Genomic DNA, 19,340 nt, shown 5'->3' with positions numbered 1-19,340 from the left:
TTATTTAAAATGTTCAGAGGAACTTATATTACTTCATAATTATTGTATTGTTTTGAATAGCAAAGGCTTAGTGTGTCAGAAATAATATACCGTCATACTATTACCTGTAAAGTTTACTTCAAGATGAAACACTCTTTATATACTGCTTTCATGGAATAATATGTTTTTAAACCAGTTGAGTTGAATGCACCTGTGTTTAAATGTCACACACACACACACATATATAGTGTGAGTGTACAGATATATACATACATACATTTAGCAAATTTGATCAACTGAATCTCTGGAATAAAAGTAAAACATGCTTTTAAAAACATAATTGCTTGTTGTAGTCACAATGATTTTGAAATAAACATAATACTTTCTCTTAACATGATTAGGGATGTGATGGTTACTTTGAAAACATATTTATGGTTCTGTGAAGCAGTATTATTTTCTTAATCTGTTAGCTAGCATTAAAAAGATAGTTTGGCTGGCCTATCTCATTGGTCATATTGTTTTTATCTATCTGAAAACTTATTAGAGCTACTTTGGTCTTTAAAATTAAGGTGAACTTGTTTTTGAACTTATTGAAAACAACTTAGATCAGCAAATATGAATTAAGGTCCAAAATATTACTTGAGTACTCTAGGAAAACAAATGTATATTTAAAGGTTGTGCCACTGCATGTAAAATGAAACACAGATGGGCAATCCTTAGGACCTGTGTCCCTTATGTTAGAATATCATATGAAACAAGAACTAGGGTGTGAGTGAGGCTGAGCATCCCACAAACATTTTCAGATCCTTAATATGCAATATAGAATTAAATAGTTTTACTGAGTTATGCGTTTTCTGTGGTCATATTTGTGACTCTAAAAAAAAGTCTGAAAAAATAGAAGGGAAGTTTAGACTGTTTTTCTACTATGAAGAAATAGTTTTAAATTGGCATAGTTTTCTACCATTATACATAGTAAGTGTTTGTAAGTTTGACCCCTAGCAAAGTACCAAGAAGTTCATATGGCATTTAACACCTTTACATATGGAGAATAAAATTAGAAGAATAAAGTTCTGGTAAATAATGTGCAACTAGGAAAAAGATATACATACAATGTCTCTTTACTAAAGCATTTAGGAAGGTCAGGTTTTAAAAGATTATCCGATTTCTATATGAACACTATCTTAATATGAACATTCAAATACAAGGATGATTTACATATTTATTTATCAAACACATAAGGCTTGGTATGTGAACCTTTAAATAAGTGGCCAGCTCCATTCCTGGGGGTGGAATAGCTGCAAGCAGTCTGGAAGGCTGCATGTGTCTTCATTTGTGTCCTCACTGGGGAGGAAAGGAGCTCATGTCTCAAAACATCTAGCAAAACTCAGCTTCCCGGCTATAGTTTACCCTTGACTGGAGCTTTGGCGTCCCCCCGCCCCCAACCAGGAAGGCCGTGTTCTGATTGGCTTACCGCAGCCATGGCCCTCCCCCAGAGGTGGGGTCAGCCTCACCGAAACATCATGGCTACCACTTACGGGTGAGAAATGAGTGCCTTGTGATACTGATGTTATACTGTCACACTAATGTATGCTAGAAATGGAAAATAACTCATAAGAATAATTTTTAAAATAAAATAAGAAACCACCATAGGAAATTCATAAATCCTGATATAAACCATTATTTTGTTTTAGATTGCTTTAATGCAAAATAATTATGCTCCCATGCAAACTACTCCATTTTCTCCCCCCAACTCTTCCTTTTTTTATTTAAGAAAAAAAATTCTTATATTGAAACCTGTTGTAAATATTTGTGGCACTTTTTTTAAAGGCTACTGTGATAATAAAATTAATTATAGTTCAAAGATAACTTTATTTAAGGAAAAAAAAATTATTTCTATTCCTGGAGTAAGTTAAATGAGCCTTAACCCTTGGTGAAAAAAATCTCCTAAAAAGTCACCTTCGATTTGCAACTACTTAGCATTTGTAATTTAAGATTAGCCTAATTAAAAGAAATGATTGAAGAAGTCAATAAAGACTAAAACATTAAGTCTAGAGAAACCCTTTAGAAAATAATATTGCCATTATGTTATATTGCATTATTTCATATCAGTTACTTAAAGCTGAAATACTGGAAAGGCTGGCAAAGTTATAATTTCTAGCCTATAAATCAGTGGCAAGTTCTGAAAAAAATGAAAATTAACACATATATTTTAATATACGTGTTTGTAATCTGCAAAGATCACAAATATTTACTTTAGGATTTATTCATTCAACATATGCATATTTAGACATTCAGTGTGTGAGATATTGTGCATGGAGCTGGGGAGTTCACAGACAAGTGAGAGTGGGAGAGGCGTATAACCACCTACATGCATATACCAGCACCCACAACTGTAAGACAATGTGGGAAATAATAATAAAAGGAATTGTCTACAAAATGCTATGAGAACTGAGGGGAAGGGCTAAATTCCTGCCTGGATGGAAAAGGAAACAGAGGTGAATTTTCTGGAAATGAAGTAAAAACAATTTAAAAGCTCTTTCATTTATAAAATAAGGTAGTTGTAAAATAAATGTGTATATTTATGCTAGCTTTTATTATTTGCATCAAAAGTTATTCTGTTGGAATGCAATTGCAAGTGCATATGAAAGTCAGTAAGGAAATGTTTGATGTGTACATATGTTGGCCAGTTTAGTACAGTTTCAAGGAATAAATGTTATATGTAGCTGGGCGCAATGGTGCATGCATGTAATCCCAGCACTTCGGGAGGCCAAAGCGGACAGATCCCCAAGATCAGGAGTTCAAGACCAGCCTGGCCAACATGATGAAACCCCATCTCTATGAAAAAAAAAAAAAAGAAAAAAAAAATTCGCTGGGAGTGGTAGCACATGCCTGTAATCCCAGCTACTCGGGAGGCTGAGGCACGAGAATCGCTTGAACCTGGGAGGCAGAGATTGCAGTGAGCCAAGATTGCACCGCATTCTAGTCTGGGTGAATGAGTGCAACTCTGTCTCAAAAAAAAAAAAAAAAATGTTAATACTGAATGTAGGAAAGGAAAAGGTGAAAAAGGACTATTTTTAAACAACATACGACAAAGGTGATGGTGTTTTGTTTTCCAAGATCCTCTAAGAACACATCATGAAACTCTAGGATACAGTGTCAGAGTTGGCTCTCAGCTCCTCCCTTGGCATCTGGGATAGAACTAGTTCCCCGAGAAGGTGTCCAAGTCTGGTCCCATTGAATGTGAAGGCCATCAGGCTCTCGCAAGCCTATGAGTCTTTGGTTAATGTGCATAACTACACATTTTTTTTTTTATGTCATTGCAGACTGAACTCCATTGATGTGAAGTATCAGATGTGGAAACTAGGAGTCGTTTTCACTGACAATGTAAGCCTACTTCATTATCACAAAAGAAAATGCACTCTGATTAAATAAGTCTGTGGGAGTTCTGCAGATGGAAGGATGGTTATTTAGAAAATGTTTCAAATACCAGTTCATTTCATACAGACCAGATCTAGAGAGAGACCCACAGAATGATATGATTAAGGAGCCCATCTCTCATTCCATTTCTTTCAATAGCTGAAACATTAAAATGAAAATATATGAAAAACTGAGATGCAGATTTGTGAGTATGTTCATTAAGGTTTTAATTGGACAATGGCATACTTCAGTTTTATAGATGTTAAAAAGAAACTCCTAAATAATTTTAAAAGAACATTAATTGTGCTAAATTAAGTTTTCCCCAAATTAAGTACATTAACTTATGGAGTTTTATTTTTTTTTATTCTCCTTTTACCAAAGAGCCTTTGGAGACTAAATATAGGGCCCTAATATATATCCAAATAAAATAGAAAAAAATTACCTATTACTAAAAACCGCCAGGTATCTCAAGATTTCACTCTTTAATTTTAGCACTGACTTTTATAGTTAACATTAGTTCCATTTTCCTATTTAGAAGCCTTTGATAGCCCCCGAATTTTCCTGCCTCTATCTTTACCCCTTCCCTCATCCAGCCATGGGCCCAGAACTCTGGGTGTCTTAGGAGCATTCTCTAAGAGTTCAAAATCAGGTCTTCCAAGTATCTTTCAGAACCGTAAACTATTAATACACTATCTTACAACTAATTTCTCATCCAAATGGGAGCAACTCCCCTGAATAACAAGAGGGCAACCTCAACTTTGGCTCTAGTTGGCATTTTCCATTCAAGTGGCCAGTCCATCTTAAGTTCTGCCTGCGAAGCTTAATCTTCCATGCCACAATATTTGCATAGCCCACTTTTGCCCAGATGCAGCTTCTGCCCAGATGCAGCTTATCCATAATATTCACCTTGCTATGTAGTTTTTTTGTCCTCTTGATAACTTGGGCATGGATAGATCCAGGACGGAGTCTTTCCTCAGATAGCGTTCTGCTACCTTAGTAGGCTTTTATCCACCTGCAGTTCCATGGCTTCTGTTTGGCCGATCACCTCTCAACATGTATTCATTCTTCACTATTACTGTGTCTCTCTGAAACATAGCCAGGGTTACCAGATGAAATTCAGAATTCCTAGTTAAATGTAAATTTTAGATAAGCAGAAAATAATATTTAGCATAAGTATGTCCCAAATTACTTCATGGGATATATCTAAACCAAAAATCATTTATTCTTTCTCTCTCATTCAAATTTTACTGTGCAGCAAGCACATGTGTAGACCACACATGCACCTTTGGTCCAGCTTGTCACTTAGGTCCTTACTCATCTTATGCCCATAAACTTTCCTTTTCCTCAGTCTTTGCTTTTTTTTTTTTTTTTTTTTTTTTTTTCTTCTTGAGATGGAGTCTTGCACTGTCGCCCAGGCTGGAGTGCAGTGGCACGCTCTCCGCTCACTGCAAGCTCTGCCCCCTGGGTTCACACCATTCTGCCTCAGCCTCCTGAGTAGCTGGGACTACAGGTGCTGCCACCACGCCTGGCTAATTTTTTGTACTTTTAGTAGAGACAGGGTTTCACCGTGTTAGCCAGGATGGTCTCGATCTCCTGGCCTCGTGATCCGACCGCCTTGGCCTCCCAAAGTGCTGGGATTACAAGCGTGAGCCACCGTGCCCAGTCTTGCATTTCTTAATGCCTCATTAGATTAGCTCCATCTGAATGTCCCATGGCAAATTTTCATCATCCTTCTCCTCTGCTCCTCCCCACCAAATCCAGTCTTCAGTCTACAATTTTCTCTTTTAGTATTTTTGTTCTTCTTACTACCTAAGCTTAAATTATTCGTATGGACTCCTCCTCTTCTTTCTCCCTCCAATGCATGTGTTTGATTATTTGCTGAATCTTGGTCCTGTTTGTGTCCTCTGTAATTCTCCCTTCTATCTTTACCACTTTTGCTGCTTTTTTGGTTCTGGTAACCTCACCCTGGGGTTTGTCCAGTAGTCTTCTAATTTGATGGCTGTGCCACTTACAATGTTTTTAGACGATAGCTTAACTGGAGCAAGCTCACTTCCTCATATGTAAATTGGGGCTAAACATGCCTATTCATCAGAGATCTTGCTAAAATAAAAAAGAGACCACGTGTGCAAATATACTGAACGTTGACCAGCACTTAGTAGGTGCTAAAGAAATTTTCCTAAAATGCCATTTTTCACCAACCATTGTCCTTCTCATGGTACTGCAATGGCACTCAAGTTCCTGTGGGGTACACAAATGTCCTTTAACTTGCCCTCAAGCCTCTCCAACACTGTCACACTTTTCCAACTTGGTCTTGCAAAAAGGAACCCACCACTCAAACCAAATTTTCCTTCCCAAGCAAACTCTGTTTAGTCTTACCTCAGTGTGCTTTTTAAAAATGCTATTTTCTTTTCTGCCACTTGACCTCTAGCTTCAGTTCCACATGGTCCTTGAAATCCCTTTACTAGCTCAGCCCCCTCTTTTTATTCTCTGTGAAAGATTAAGATATCTTACAGTCAAAATGAAGGTGTCTGCCGCTTCCCCAAATGGGTAGTTTCTGACTCCACTAGCAAAACATTCCTTATGGAGCAGAGACTGTAGTCCCATAAGTAAGAGCAGCCACCGTATTTTTATTCTGCATTAGTCCTGCCCTCCCCCAAAAGTATATTCATTTTCCAGCCTATGTGAATAATCGACATTAATTATAATCCAGGAGACTTCTACAACAGTACCAATAGTATTATCAGGGGTATTACAGCCTTCAGTGACGTCACATGGTATTTGAGTTTCTCCTAGACTTACTGTGGCTCATGTAAAGTGAGATGCTTGGTTAATAAAACACTTCATATAATTTCATAACTAGTAGGTCTCAGCAAATACTGATTTAGTGAGTGAATAAATGAAAAGCAAAGAAGGGAAGAAAAGGAGGGAGAGAAAGCGACTGGTTCTTTGGTTGGCTGTAGAGCAAGGGTTCTTCTCTACTGAGGAACAGTTTTGTCTGCTAATGATGTTTGGCAATGTCTGGAGACATTATTGGTTGTCATGACTCGGGGGAGAGGTGGGGTTGGTGCTATTGGCATCTAGATGATGCTGCTTGCCATCCTACCATGCACAGAATAGCACCCATAATAAAGGATTATCTGAACCAAAATATCAATAGCGCTGGGTTGAGAAAGCCTGCTGCAGAGTAGGAAGTCAATAAATGTTTCTCTGTCGGAGGATAAATAACAACGACAATTCCTAAAACACTTTAAAACTGTTTTAAAGGAGAATGACACTGACCTTTTCAGAACAAATTAAGTAAAAATAAAATACACAAAGAACAAACTGATACAGCTAACTAGAATTGTAAAAATGTATAGTGAGCCAGGCGCAGTGGCTCACACCTGTAATCCCAGCACTTTGGGAGGCCGAGGCGGGTGGATCATGAGGTTAGGAGATCGAGACCATCCTGGTTAACACAGTGAAACCTCGTCTCTACTAAAAATACAAAAAAATTAGCCGGGCGTGGTGGCGGGCGCCTGTAGTCCCAGCTACTCGGGAGGCTGAGGCAGGAGAATGGCGTGAACCTGGGAGTCAGAGCTTGCAGTGAGCTGAGATTGTGCCAGTGCACTCCAGCCTGGGCAACAGAGCGAGACTCTGTCTCAAAAAAAAAAGTATAGTGTACGAAGATGAAGTAAATGGAGTAATTAGAGTGAAATCAGAGTTGCTTTTTATTTTTTTAATTGACATATTCATGGGGTACCTAGTGATATTTTGATAAATATAATGTAATCAAATCAGGGTAATTAGTATATGCATTATCTTTAACATTTATCACTTCTTTGTGTTGGGAACATTTAATATCCTCCTTCTAGCTATTTGAAACTATATATTATTGTGACCTGCCGTCATCCTACAGCGGTATAGAACCCCAGAACTCATTTTTTCTATCTAGCTATAACTTTCTATCTTTTAACAAAACTCTCCCTATTCCTACCTCTCCTTTTTCTCCCCAATCTCTCTCCTACTTTTTACTTCCGTGAGATTAACTTTTTAAGATTCCGCACGTGAGTGAGAACATGTAGAGTTGAACTTTCTGTTCCTGGCTTATTTTGCTTAACCCATAACAATAGTCATGCATTCTGTTTTCTGACATGTTTTCCCCCCGTTTTGTCTTAATAGTCCTTCCTCTACCTAGCCTGGTATATGACTATGTCTGTTCTTGGACATTATAACAACTTTTTTTTTGCCGCTCACCTTCTCGACATTGCTATGGGATTCAAGACATTAAGAACCATCTTGTCCTCAGTAACTCACAATGGCAAACAGGTAAACAGTTTATCTTTTTCTCCCCTTGCAGAAAATAAAAAAGCAACAAATAAAGCAAAGAAAAATAAAACTACCCCTCAGATGACAATGTACAGTTTTAAAGATTTTTTTGAAGGGAGGGTCTGCACCTGTTCTAAACTGCAGGGATTAGTTTGAGGGTCTCCTAGGTCTATACTCAAGCCTTGGCTTGACTTTGGATAAATTAATTGAAAATAATAAAAGTACATACCTTACCAGATTTTTGTGAAAATGAAATAAAAACAAATGTATATGCCTTAACACAAGCCCCTTAAGCACTCAGGAACTTAGTTATTATTTTGTTCCTAGTATAGTATTTGCTCCACTTGCTATTATGGAGAACCAAAATAGGTTACAGAATCCTGATGCACTCATTGTATTAGTTGTAAAATATGAGATGCTGCATTTTAATGTAGTATTTTAAAACTGGATATTCATGTACTCTTTACTTTTAAATTGAGCAAAAAGGATAATGTTTCATATTTGACAAGGTCATGCTGACTCGGAAGAAAACTGGTCTAGGTCCAGAAAATGCACTTATGTTCTAATGGAACCTGTTTTTAATGTTAAAACTTTCCATTATCATGAAGCATATTGCAGAAGTATGCATTTATTCATTCATTTGCTATTTTTCAAGTGTCCACTGGGTGGTAACATATTCTGTGTTAGTTATTTGGATTAACAGAATCCTTCATTCCAGAGTCTTGTAGCCCAGCACATTTTAAAATAATTGCCTCTCTAAAAGCTTTGAACTGGGTCCACAGTTAAGGCCACGTTATCATTAGTTTTCTAAATTTCAGCACATGATTCTTACATATGTCACTTTAGGTCTCGAGTATGACTACGATGTGCATGGCAAGTCATGGGTCTAGTGACAAAAAGTCTATTTATCTGTCAGTCAGTTCATAAGATGTGTTTGAGCTCCCAGTATATGTAGTAAAGAACTGGAGATGCCAAATGTATGTGTGTTTCTACATAAAAGGTCTGGCACTACTTTCAGTTTCTGAGCTCTGTGGGGTTTCTTTCTTTTTGAGGTATCAAATTTTCTTTGTTTGTTTGTTTTTAAGACAGAGTCTTGCTCTGTCACCCAGGCTGGAGTGTAGTGGTGCGATCTCGGCTCACTGCAACCTCCACCTCCTAGGTCCAAGTGATTCTCCTGCCTCAGCCTCCTGCATAGCTGGGATTATAGGCACGTGCCACCATGCCCGGCTAATTTTTGTATTTTTTAGTAGAGATGGGGTTTCACCATGTTGGCCAGGCTAGTCTCAAACTTCTGACCTCAGGTGATCTGCCTGCCTGGGCCTCCCAAAGTGCTGGGATTACAGGCATGAGCCACCCCACCTGGCCTCAAATTTTCATTTGTAGAAATATGTAGAGCTTTGTAGTCCTAACAGGTAAAACATGCAGAAATTCACAGTAGCCTTGTACTTCATTTATAGAAATGAATGAAACCCTCTGTTAAGATAACATGTTTTCTCCAGATAATTATAAAGTGATTTTGTAAAGACTTAATCAGCATAAACAGTTGCAGTCAAGACCATAAAGATGTGCTGTAATCAGAGAAAGTACACATAAAGATAAAGCATGTTAGTATGGTCGAATTTCTGTGATGAAACCAGAAATACATTTTCACCAACTTGGTGAAAAGCCACATTTTTAGCATATACATATTCTATCAAAAATACTCTACAATTCTATCATATACTAATAGCCATCCAAAAATTAAAGTATAATTTGGAATTAAAAACAGATTACATAGAGCTGAAAGACCTTTCAAATGGAGACATTTAATTATAGATTGAGAAAAATAGCCCTCAAGATGGCGTTGGTCACTAGCTGTGGTGTTTTTCACTTTGGTCATTGTTTACAAAGCAAGGTTTCTCAGTTTTAAAAAATATTTATATTATACATTATTACTAGTTGTGTGTCCCCAGATTTCAGGGGCAATACAAATTTCTATTTAGTTTGGGATATGACTGAAAATTAAAAAATAATTTACAGTCATAACAAAAACAAAATGCGTTTTATTAGGAAAGTAATTTATAGAAAATAGCCCTCATAAAGTGAAGAAAGGGCCGGGCATGGTGGCTCACACCTGTAATCCCAGCACTTTGAGAGGCCGAGGTGGGCAGATCGCCTGAGGTGGGAAGTTCGAGGCCAGCCTGACGAACATGGAGAAACCCCATCTCTACTAAAAATACAAAATTAGCTGGGCGTGGTGGTGCACGCCTGTAATCCCCGCTACTCAGGAGGCTGAGGCAGGAGAATCGCTTGAACCCGGGAGGCAGAGGTTGCAGTGAGCCAAGATTGTGCCACTGCACTCCAGCCTGGCGACAGAGACTCTGTCTCAAAAAAAAAAAACAAAATAATAAAATAAAATAAAGTCTGACAACTTGATAAAGAGAATATGAAAATAAATGTCTGCACGAGGGGGCTAAGAAAGGTGAGAAATAAGTTATGGATCCCATTAGCTTCTAGTAAACACGGCTGTGTTCTCACTAGAGCACTCCCCACCCACGTAGATGTCACATGCATCAATTGTATGTCCTACATTTCTAATACCTGTTCCTTGTCACATTGTTTTCCAGCTCGTATTAACTGTTGGCTTATTAGCTGTTGTTGTATACCTATACACTGTGGTGGCATTCAATTTTTTCCGAAAATTCTACAATAAAAGTGAAGATGGTGATACACCAGATATGAAATGTGACGACATGCTAACAGTAAGTTCATAACCTTTGATCTCATACAAACAAAAATGTCTCCTGCTTCTGCAATCTAAGTAATTGTGTATTTATTCTCTAACAGTACAAAATAGAAAATAGTCTAAACAAATAAAAAGTTGCATGGCTCTTTAAAGAGTCAGCAGTTTTCAATTGTAGCAGAACATAAAGGAGCATTTCTGTCAATTTTCCATATGTGCTGTGCAGCCTAATAATTAGAATTGCTGAGTAATGTACTTAGAACTCGAAGGAGTGATGTCATCGCTTAAGCTTGTTGTTCACATTTCCCAGAGAACATTTGGAAGCCTTAGTTTTTTGCTCACCTTAATGACTTTAACTGAAATTACTAAATTTCAAAAATATATCTCTTCATAGAACTACTGGTTTTTGCTTTTATATTGAGTATCTTGGCTTAAATGTCTATTTTGATCTTGGTTTTCAAAAATCAACAGCTGTTAAAGCTTTCATATTGCTTTATATCACTGTTCTACAACCTGTCTCTCTAATATTGGCAAATGAGAAGTTATCATACATGAGATCTTAGATGAGGAAGGACAACATGAGACAAAATATGTATCACTAGCTGGAAAGAGATGTATCCTTCAGTAAGCTCCTCACGATAATACCTACATCATTTGTGTTGGGGATGTAGGTAAAGAGGCTGATATAATGACACATAAATTACTCTAGAAGCAATAGCCCAAAAGATTGATGAGAATGACCAGTATTACAAAGACTAACAGTTAAAATAATTTTGTACTAAAGAATGACAAATCAGTGGGACAGAGTAGTTCAGAAACAGATGCAAATACTCATGGAAATTAAAAGATGATAAAGATCTTTTGAAGTAATGAAATGAAAAATAATTTAATAAATGACATTAGTACCATGGACAAGCTGTTTGGGGGGAAATGATAAAAATGGATGCCAACCTTGCTTTTTAAATAAATTCTGAATTGAGCATATTTTAATGCAATAAGAAGGAATAATCACAAGACAGAATTTGATGCCTTAAATAATAGTAATACTCATTTTTACATGGAGAAGGGTCTGAGTATGACATAAAACTCAGGATCTGTGAAAGCATAAACATTATTTGAAAAAAGAGCAACTATAAATAAAGTCATAAAGGCAAATGGTAAACTGGGAAAGATATATTTAACACCATAACAAAGGGCCATTTTCCTTAATCTACCAAGTTGTTATCACATCAATAAGAAATAAGCCAATAGAAAAACAAGTAAGTCACATGACCAGACAATTCATGGTAAAATTAATTCAGTGGGCTTGCCAATTTGAAAAGATGCTCAGCCTCTGTCAAAGTGAAAGAAATGCAAATTAAAACAATGAAAAAAAACACTTTTTACCTATCAGGTTTGCAAAGTATTCACGTTTGTTAAAACCCACAGTTGGTGAATTGATGGGAAAAATCAGCATTTTCATGACTCTGGTTGGGAATTTGAATTGACAACAATTTTAGAGAAGTTTTGTGATACCTATCAAATTTTTAAGTATATATATCCTTTGACCTATTAATTCCACTGCTAGTAATTTACCTAAAGGTTTACTCACAAATAAGCCTCTGTATGTTCAAGGACATTAGCTGCCCTCACAAGCTAGGAATAATCTAAATGATCATTAGTAGTGTCCTGATTAAGTCAATTATGATAAATCCATAACAAGTATGCATCTGTTTGAAAATGAGAGAAATTCATATATACAGATATGGAGAGATATACAAATTACATTTAATTTAAAAAAACAAGATCTTGATCAGTATGATAGGATCCTAATTGTGTGAAATTATATATACGCAATAATTCACATTTTTGATATGGTAGAATATGCATAACATTTTTCTGGAGGGATTTATTCATAGGACACTGTGAACAAGGATTCCTACAGGGGTAGGCCCATAGATCACAGGGGAAAGAAACTTGTTTGCTTTTCATTGTATAGACTTTACTCCTGTCTGAATTATTGATACTATTTCTTTTTACCATAGGTATTTTTTTATTTTTAAAAGCCTAAGACAGTTTTTTCCCCACCATGTTATAAAAGATAATCTGCCTTCAGTTATTCCCAAAATTAGTATAACTACATGCAGTGACTGTTTTCTGGCAGGGAGGAGAGAACAGAACATACAGGTGGCAGACCTGAGGGAATTAAAGGACAGAGGTTGAGGGAAGCTCTGCTGAAACTCGATGTTACATTTTGATCCACTGCCTGTTCTTGAGCCATTTATTTATAGCCTGAATCTCTTATTTGTGTAAAGAAGTTTTTCTGTATTTAAAACTTTGTCATAAATGATCATTAATATAGAATTGCCCATCGTTCCTCTCCTTTAAACAAATATTCTTTTATTTACTAATTTAGAAATCTTCAGACAAGATTGTCATTCTTTAGCTTTTCAATATTAGGCATTTTGTTCTCTTCCCAACTTTCTTTTTAATAAAAAAATCTTGAGAATAAATAACTCTCAAATGAATTGCAGGTTATTTAAAAATTGGGGATACATAATAGCTTGCTGACATAAAAATATTCACTTTTCTTAGGTCAAGATTAAATTTTTGAAGGCTTGGAACTTCAAAAAGGGATGCTTTTGATGGAGAATGCAGGGGAAAAAAGCTTTCAACTCATCAGTCCATACATAGTTGACAGCAGAGCAAATCATATTGTTCATGTGAAAATCATCTGTAATTTTCAATATTTCCTGTCATGATTGCCGTTCTGAGGTGTTTCACATATGACTTTGTGATTTCCACGTGCTAGTGACCTACTTGGAGAACACAGAGTATCAGAGCTGAAAGGACTCTGATGTTCATGGTTGTTCATCCATAAACTTAATTCCTCAACTGGAAGAAAATGCCATCCCAGTTACAAATCCACAGTCTTGTAATGTAGATTTTTTTTATTTGTCAAGTGCTTATACAGCACTTGGCTATAAATGATATTGTGCCAGGAATTGTCTCAAGAGCTTTACAAATATTAACTCAGTAGTCTCCTGATAACTTTCTGCTGTAGGTTGGCACTGCTATCATTCCCATTTTACAGATGAGGGACTGAGCTACCAAGAGTTTGAGTAACTTCTCATAAGTCACACAGTTAGGAAGAGGTGACACTCTTCAACCAGTACTCTAAGTTACACTACCTCATAGATAGTAACTGCATTAATGCTTCTGTTATTAATTTTAGTGATATTTTTATACCAGGCACTTGTTAAGGATAAGGCTTCAGTAACTACAGTCCCTGCCCTCATTTGCATGGTAAGCACCTTTCTAGAAATTCTGCTAGGCTCATTCTTTTTTCTAGGATCTTCCAAGAAAAGAATGCCCCAGAAATTCCAGAAGTTTTGGAAAACCTTGTGGATCAGTATTCCTATTGCATACAGAACATTTAATATACTATACAAAAATAGTGGATTCAACATCACTGCTCAAATATTGCAATTGAGAAGTTGCTTTAGGTGGCTACTAGACAGGGAAATAAAAATAACTTTTTAATGTCACCTCATACCACAGAGTGGAAGATATTGATACGGACATAGATCAAGTGCCTTAATACTTGAGATCCATTTTAGCCGTCATAAGTTGGCATGACTGAGATGCAATACTTACTTACCTTTGCTAGTCTTCTTCTCTAATTGCTGGACAAATAATTCATGCACCTTGCCTGGAGCCTCCTTCCTGACTGCCTTTCTATCACCCCCTGATTTGGCCCACCTTCCCACTTCTTAAAACCATCTCCTATCCTTCCTTTTGCTGCTTTTCTCGCACCACAAAGCAGAGAAAAATTTGTAAGTTTTTTTTTTTTTTTTTTTTAACTTACAGCAACTGTAAGAAAACTGGATTCAATGCAATAAGACTGACCCGTTACTAGTGACGACTCTTCATCAGAGTCACTAACATGCAATGCTTTACCCCCTCCTCCCACACCTATTCATTCATTCCAGGCCTAGGGCTGAAGATGTGTCAAGGATCCTTCATCTCCTCTTCCATGTGCTGCCTTTAATATCAGCCGTGCTCAGAGCCTCTCTACCCTGTGACCCTGAAGGCAGGAGGGGGGTGGGAGGCCAGGAAAGGCTACAAGGCACAAGGGAGGTGCAGAAGGTAGCAGTAGCAGGTACATTGCCCGCAGTGACTTCCAGGAAATTCAGTTCTATTCTAGGACAAACACCCGACAAAATTTATAAATCTCAATATCTACCAGCCTCAGGGCACAAAGTCTACTTAGGTTATGTATTCCTAAAGGGCATGATGCTCAGAGAATTGCAAAAATTAATAGAAAAATAGGAATGATAATGACATTCAGTGACCTGTGTCAGGTGGTGAGAACAATATGTGACTTTAGAGCTTCCTTTTGTACCACAGGGAGACCCCAACAACATCCTGGTCTCTCCTTTTATTATGCAGTCGTCATAGTTAACCCCATTCAAGTTGTAATCATAGGATCCTTAAACTACTACATTTTGAACCTCACTCTCAGTATGCATTTCCCTTACTTTCGTTAATTTTGCTAAGGAAGACAACTGCCTTCACCTGGTTGGTTTTGCCCAATTTCATGGGGGCATGAATATAGAAGACAGAGAAACTTGGTTCCGGGGAGGAAATACGGCCTGTTGATGTTCTGAACTATGGACTTAACTAGAGCCTAGATTTTCTTCAGTTTGAGGGATTTCTGTCCTCATGAGTAAGACTATTTATGACCAGCTCTGTTGTAGGTTTTTATATCTCTACACATAACAATAAACTTACTATCTTGTCTTTGATTGGGGTGAGTATATGTCTTAGATGTTTCTTCCCTGCAAGAGAAAACTCGGTTCCAAGACAAAAGCCACTTTTTCGTCCCTAGCTCATTCACAATGACGTGCTGCTGCCAATCAGTCAAACCAGACAGGAATCTGTGTAGCATTACACAAGCTCATATCCCAGTGATTGTCCCTAAAGACTCCCGCATGGGAATGGAGGCCACATTACCTAGGTTGACGTCCCAATTGTAGTGTCCAAACACTTGCTTTTAATTTGCTTCTTACTAGTACTTGTGCAGGGGCTTCTTTAAAAAGCCAACAAAATTTAAAATATAACTGATCACTTACAGTAAGTAGTGCGCTTTCAAAGTAGAGGGTTATTTAAAACCAGCCTGCCAGCAAGAAAGCAGCACAGAATAGGAAACAAAGATTTAATTTCTTTAATTTAGTTCTCAAAAGATGATCCTTTCTTTATGACAGTCTCTTGAACATTTCCTTTCACAAGGCGTTGTCTATATTCTCTCTTGAGATACATTTTCCTCACTCATGTCACATTTTATTCACTTCATCCTGAGTTTCTTTGTTGTTTCTGGTTGTTTCTGTGGATCTGAGAGAACATCTTAGATTTTGCAAATAGGCAACTCGCCCTCCTGTTTTTCATAATTTACAGTAGGTGGCGCCATAGCTGCAGTGTTATAGACAAGTCACACGGGGATTTTTTTTTTTTTTTTTTTTTTTCCCAGATTAGGATGTTTTGAGCCTGAGAATCTAATTAAACCAGCAGTATCCTGATAGAATTTGAACCTCCTCTACAAGAATGTAGGAGGGGAAAGTGAAAAATGATGTAAAGTCCAAGGTAAAAAGATGATTGTCGCTAGATAGCCAGGGAGACTGACTTGACATATAGGAGGATGTTCATCTCAGATGGAGAGGGACCCCCTGAACCAGAGGCTGCAGGGAAGGTGTCAAGACCTATGCACTTTGGGAAAAATAGCTTTCCAGGTGATTAAGATGAAAAGTACACTCCTAGGGAAATAAACTTGCTTAGGTAATTGTTCTAAATTACCTCACTTAATTGTTGTCATTTACTTTACCCTACCTTCCCAACAAATAATCTGCTCCTTTTTTCTTTTTTTTTTTGCCAAGATGAAGGTCTCATAAGGATCTTCACCAGCAGCTGACCCTCAGTGTTCCCTAAAGCCAATAGAAACTATGATCAACCTCAGAATGAATCTGTTTAGGAGATGGATGAGGGAGGGAAGCCACAGACTATAACATCTTGGAAATCAATGTTTGTAGGACCAGGCACCTTCCTTCCTCATTACTCAGATTGTCTGAAAGAAGCATATCTATTTGTCTCACAGAATTACTTCTTTCCACCTCCAGCTCTCATTATCAGGTTTAGGCTGATTCTATGAAAAGAAAGGTGGATAAAAGGATTTTCAGTTGCAGCAGGATAATTTGTTAGCTGAAAGCCTGACAGCCATGTATTGGAAGTCATTCACCACATACCTCCTATTCCAGCACCACAGCCAACTACATACAGTTGTCTAAGGCTGACCAGGTAGTAAAGGATGAGGCTGGGAAAACCAGTATCAACATCCCACAGGTGAACTGTACATTTTATTCTTTTTGAATTTGGTAATTTATTAAGCCTAAATAATCAAATGCACAAGACTCTCTTTTCAGCATGACTGTTAAGTCCACTACTGATCTCTGCTGGAATCCCTTCATCACAATGCATAAAGCTGATGTAAAATGAAGGAAAGCAGTGAAGAAGGGTATTTCCAGGAAAGGTTGTTAGATGGCTAACAAGAGATCTGCAAAGAAGGAGACATTTTCTTTGGTAATTTAGCCTCATTCCTTGGTCCTGTCTTCAACATTACTTGTCTAGAAACTACAAGTGAATCATTCTTTTGGGGACAGACTCACATTAACCAGTATTACATAAGTCTGATGTATGAGTCAGAATACCAACATGCTACTCATTAAAAGTTAATGCAACAAGTTGGCACATTCTCTTCCCCAGACAAACACCTCTGTGGGAAGCCAAATTTTAATCCAAGACCTGAAGACTCCCAAGTGCAAGACCAAGAGTCTTGGTCAGCAGGAATCACCAAGGGGAACTGATGGATGATCAGTTCATCCATCAGTTGCTGGGTGATCTTAGCCACTAGTGCTGTCACACGCAGTTCCTCAAAGAAGCAGGGATGGAGAGCTAGGACATTCCAAGACCTGGACTGGGAACTGCACAATCCACTGTTGGCTCACTGTGGGGATTGGAATGGGGACCCAAGGGACCAGAACTTGACATGGAGGAGTACCAGTCCAGAGCCAGGTATACTATCCAAACTGAGTCCCCAGAGAAATCCCCGGAGGGGAGTTGCAAGCACAAAGCTACTTGTGAAGTCAGGGAAACATGGGCAATGGGAAAGATGGTCTCACTAAAGGGGAAGGAAGCTGCGTTAACCACTGTTTATTGATTTCCTGTAGTCACAATTAAATACATATGAAGACACAGATTTGGAGAAAAGCAATCCAGGCCAGGCACGGTGACTCACGCCTGTAATCCCAGCACTTTGGGAGGCCGAGGCAGGCAGATCACCTGAGATCAGGGATACGAGACCAGCCTGACCAACATGGTGAAACCCCATCTCTACTAAAAATACAAAAATTAGCTAGTCATGGTGGCGGGCAACTGTAATCCCAGCTACTCGGGAGGCTGAGGCAGGAGAATCACTTGAACCCAGGAGGCGGAGGTTGCAGTGAGTGGAGAATGCACTATTGTACTCTAGCCTGGGAGACAGGGCAAAACTCCATCAAAAAAAAAGGAAGAAGGGAAAAAGAAAAGCCATCCAATTCTTACTTAATAAAAATAAGAAATGTGTGGTAAAACAAATTCAAACAGTATGCCTGAGTATATGGGGAAAATAGTTTCCCCTTCTCACAGATACACTATTAGCAGTTGCAAGCACCAAGTTTTGAGAAACTACAGCAGTGCAGTGGCTTCAGAATTTTTTTTTTAAGTGATGGATGGTCTGTAAGATTTTACTTCCAGAGATTGATTCAGTAGGTAGTACCAGGAACCCAGAATGTTGCCACGTCCAGGAGACTCTGATATGAGGTTAGGCTTAGACCCCATCAGCCTAATCTGGCTCTAAGGATCTCCTGACCTTTCTGCAAAAGAGACCCCTAACCTGGGCTCCGGACCAGATCTTGGGTGGGCACTGGCTGAGCTGGCCTTGCAATGCTCTTTATTATGTGCCAGGCTGAGTCTACGACCATACCACCCTGAACGTGCCCAATCTCATCCTTGTATGCCAGGCTGATAAAACGTTTCCAAATGATACATTTAATTCTGTTCCCTAAATTCCAGCCATCTAACCCAGGAGACTTTGTCTCCTCTGCATCTAACAGATCCATCAGCTGTTGAACTCATAGTTGAACTATGAGCATTTTGGTATCACCTTGTTGACTGCTCTTTGCCTACACATTGTGCTTTTTAAAGTATCCTGAGAATGTAAGATCTGTGGGTTGAGGCAGTGAAGGCTCGTCATTCATCCCACAAATGATTTGAGGACTTACCATGTGCTGGACATTATTTTAGGCACTGGCAACAGAGTAATAACCAAAGCATTTCTTGTTGGAATGCAGTCAGTCCTAGTGGAATGAGATAGACACCAAAAAATAAACAAGCTGGATTCCCAAGTGTGGAATTCAAGAAAAAGATCCAGGCTGGAAATAGAAATGAGTATAATTGGCACAGAGATGATACTTAAAGCCATGAAACTGGGAAAGTTCCCCCAAGGGAGTGTCCTAGAAGTAAAAAGCTCAAACAACCCAGTCCTGGGGCATTTGTTCATGAAGCTACAGGGAGATGAGGAAGATTTGGCAAAGGAGACTGGGAAGCAATGGCCAGAAATGAAGAGAAGCAGAGGAGTGTGGTGTTTCTGTGTTAAGGCTTTTGTCCCCTTCGTTCTGGTCAGCAGCAACTAACTAGGTTTTGAATCGATGGGTGACACATCCATTAAGTCAGGGTATCTGGAACAGTCTCAGAAAATCTCAGAGGAAGGATTATTAATTTAGGCCCTACAGGATAAGTAGAAATGGAGTAAGAATGGAAAAGCCTATTGCAAGAGAAGGAGAAT

At 38.2% G+C, this 19,340-nt stretch overlaps 1 protein-coding gene across 1 annotated transcript in view; it reads left to right on the top strand.

Annotated features, from left to right (window-relative positions):
* Nucleotides 1–19,340, top strand: part of RYR2 (ryanodine receptor 2) — a 786,704-nt gene that overhangs the window by 752,524 nt on the left and 14,840 nt on the right. Inside the window, exons 96-98 of the mRNA XM_054561059.1 lie at nucleotides 3,303–3,363; nucleotides 7,558–7,704; nucleotides 10,311–10,445. Coding sequence (XP_054417034.1) covers nucleotides 3,303–3,363; nucleotides 7,558–7,704; nucleotides 10,311–10,445 — 343 coding nt within the window. The remainder of the gene's footprint in view (nucleotides 1–3,302; nucleotides 3,364–7,557; nucleotides 7,705–10,310; nucleotides 10,446–19,340) is intronic.

Source organism: Pongo abelii, chromosome 1, assembly GCF_028885655.2.
Source record: "Pongo abelii isolate AG06213 chromosome 1, NHGRI_mPonAbe1-v2.0_pri, whole genome shotgun sequence".
In the NCBI taxonomy this organism is placed as follows: Eukaryota; Metazoa; Chordata; class Mammalia; order Primates; family Hominidae; genus Pongo; species Pongo abelii.
Note: the sequence above shows the minus strand (reverse complement) of the source record. Positions and strands in the feature narration are given on the sequence as shown.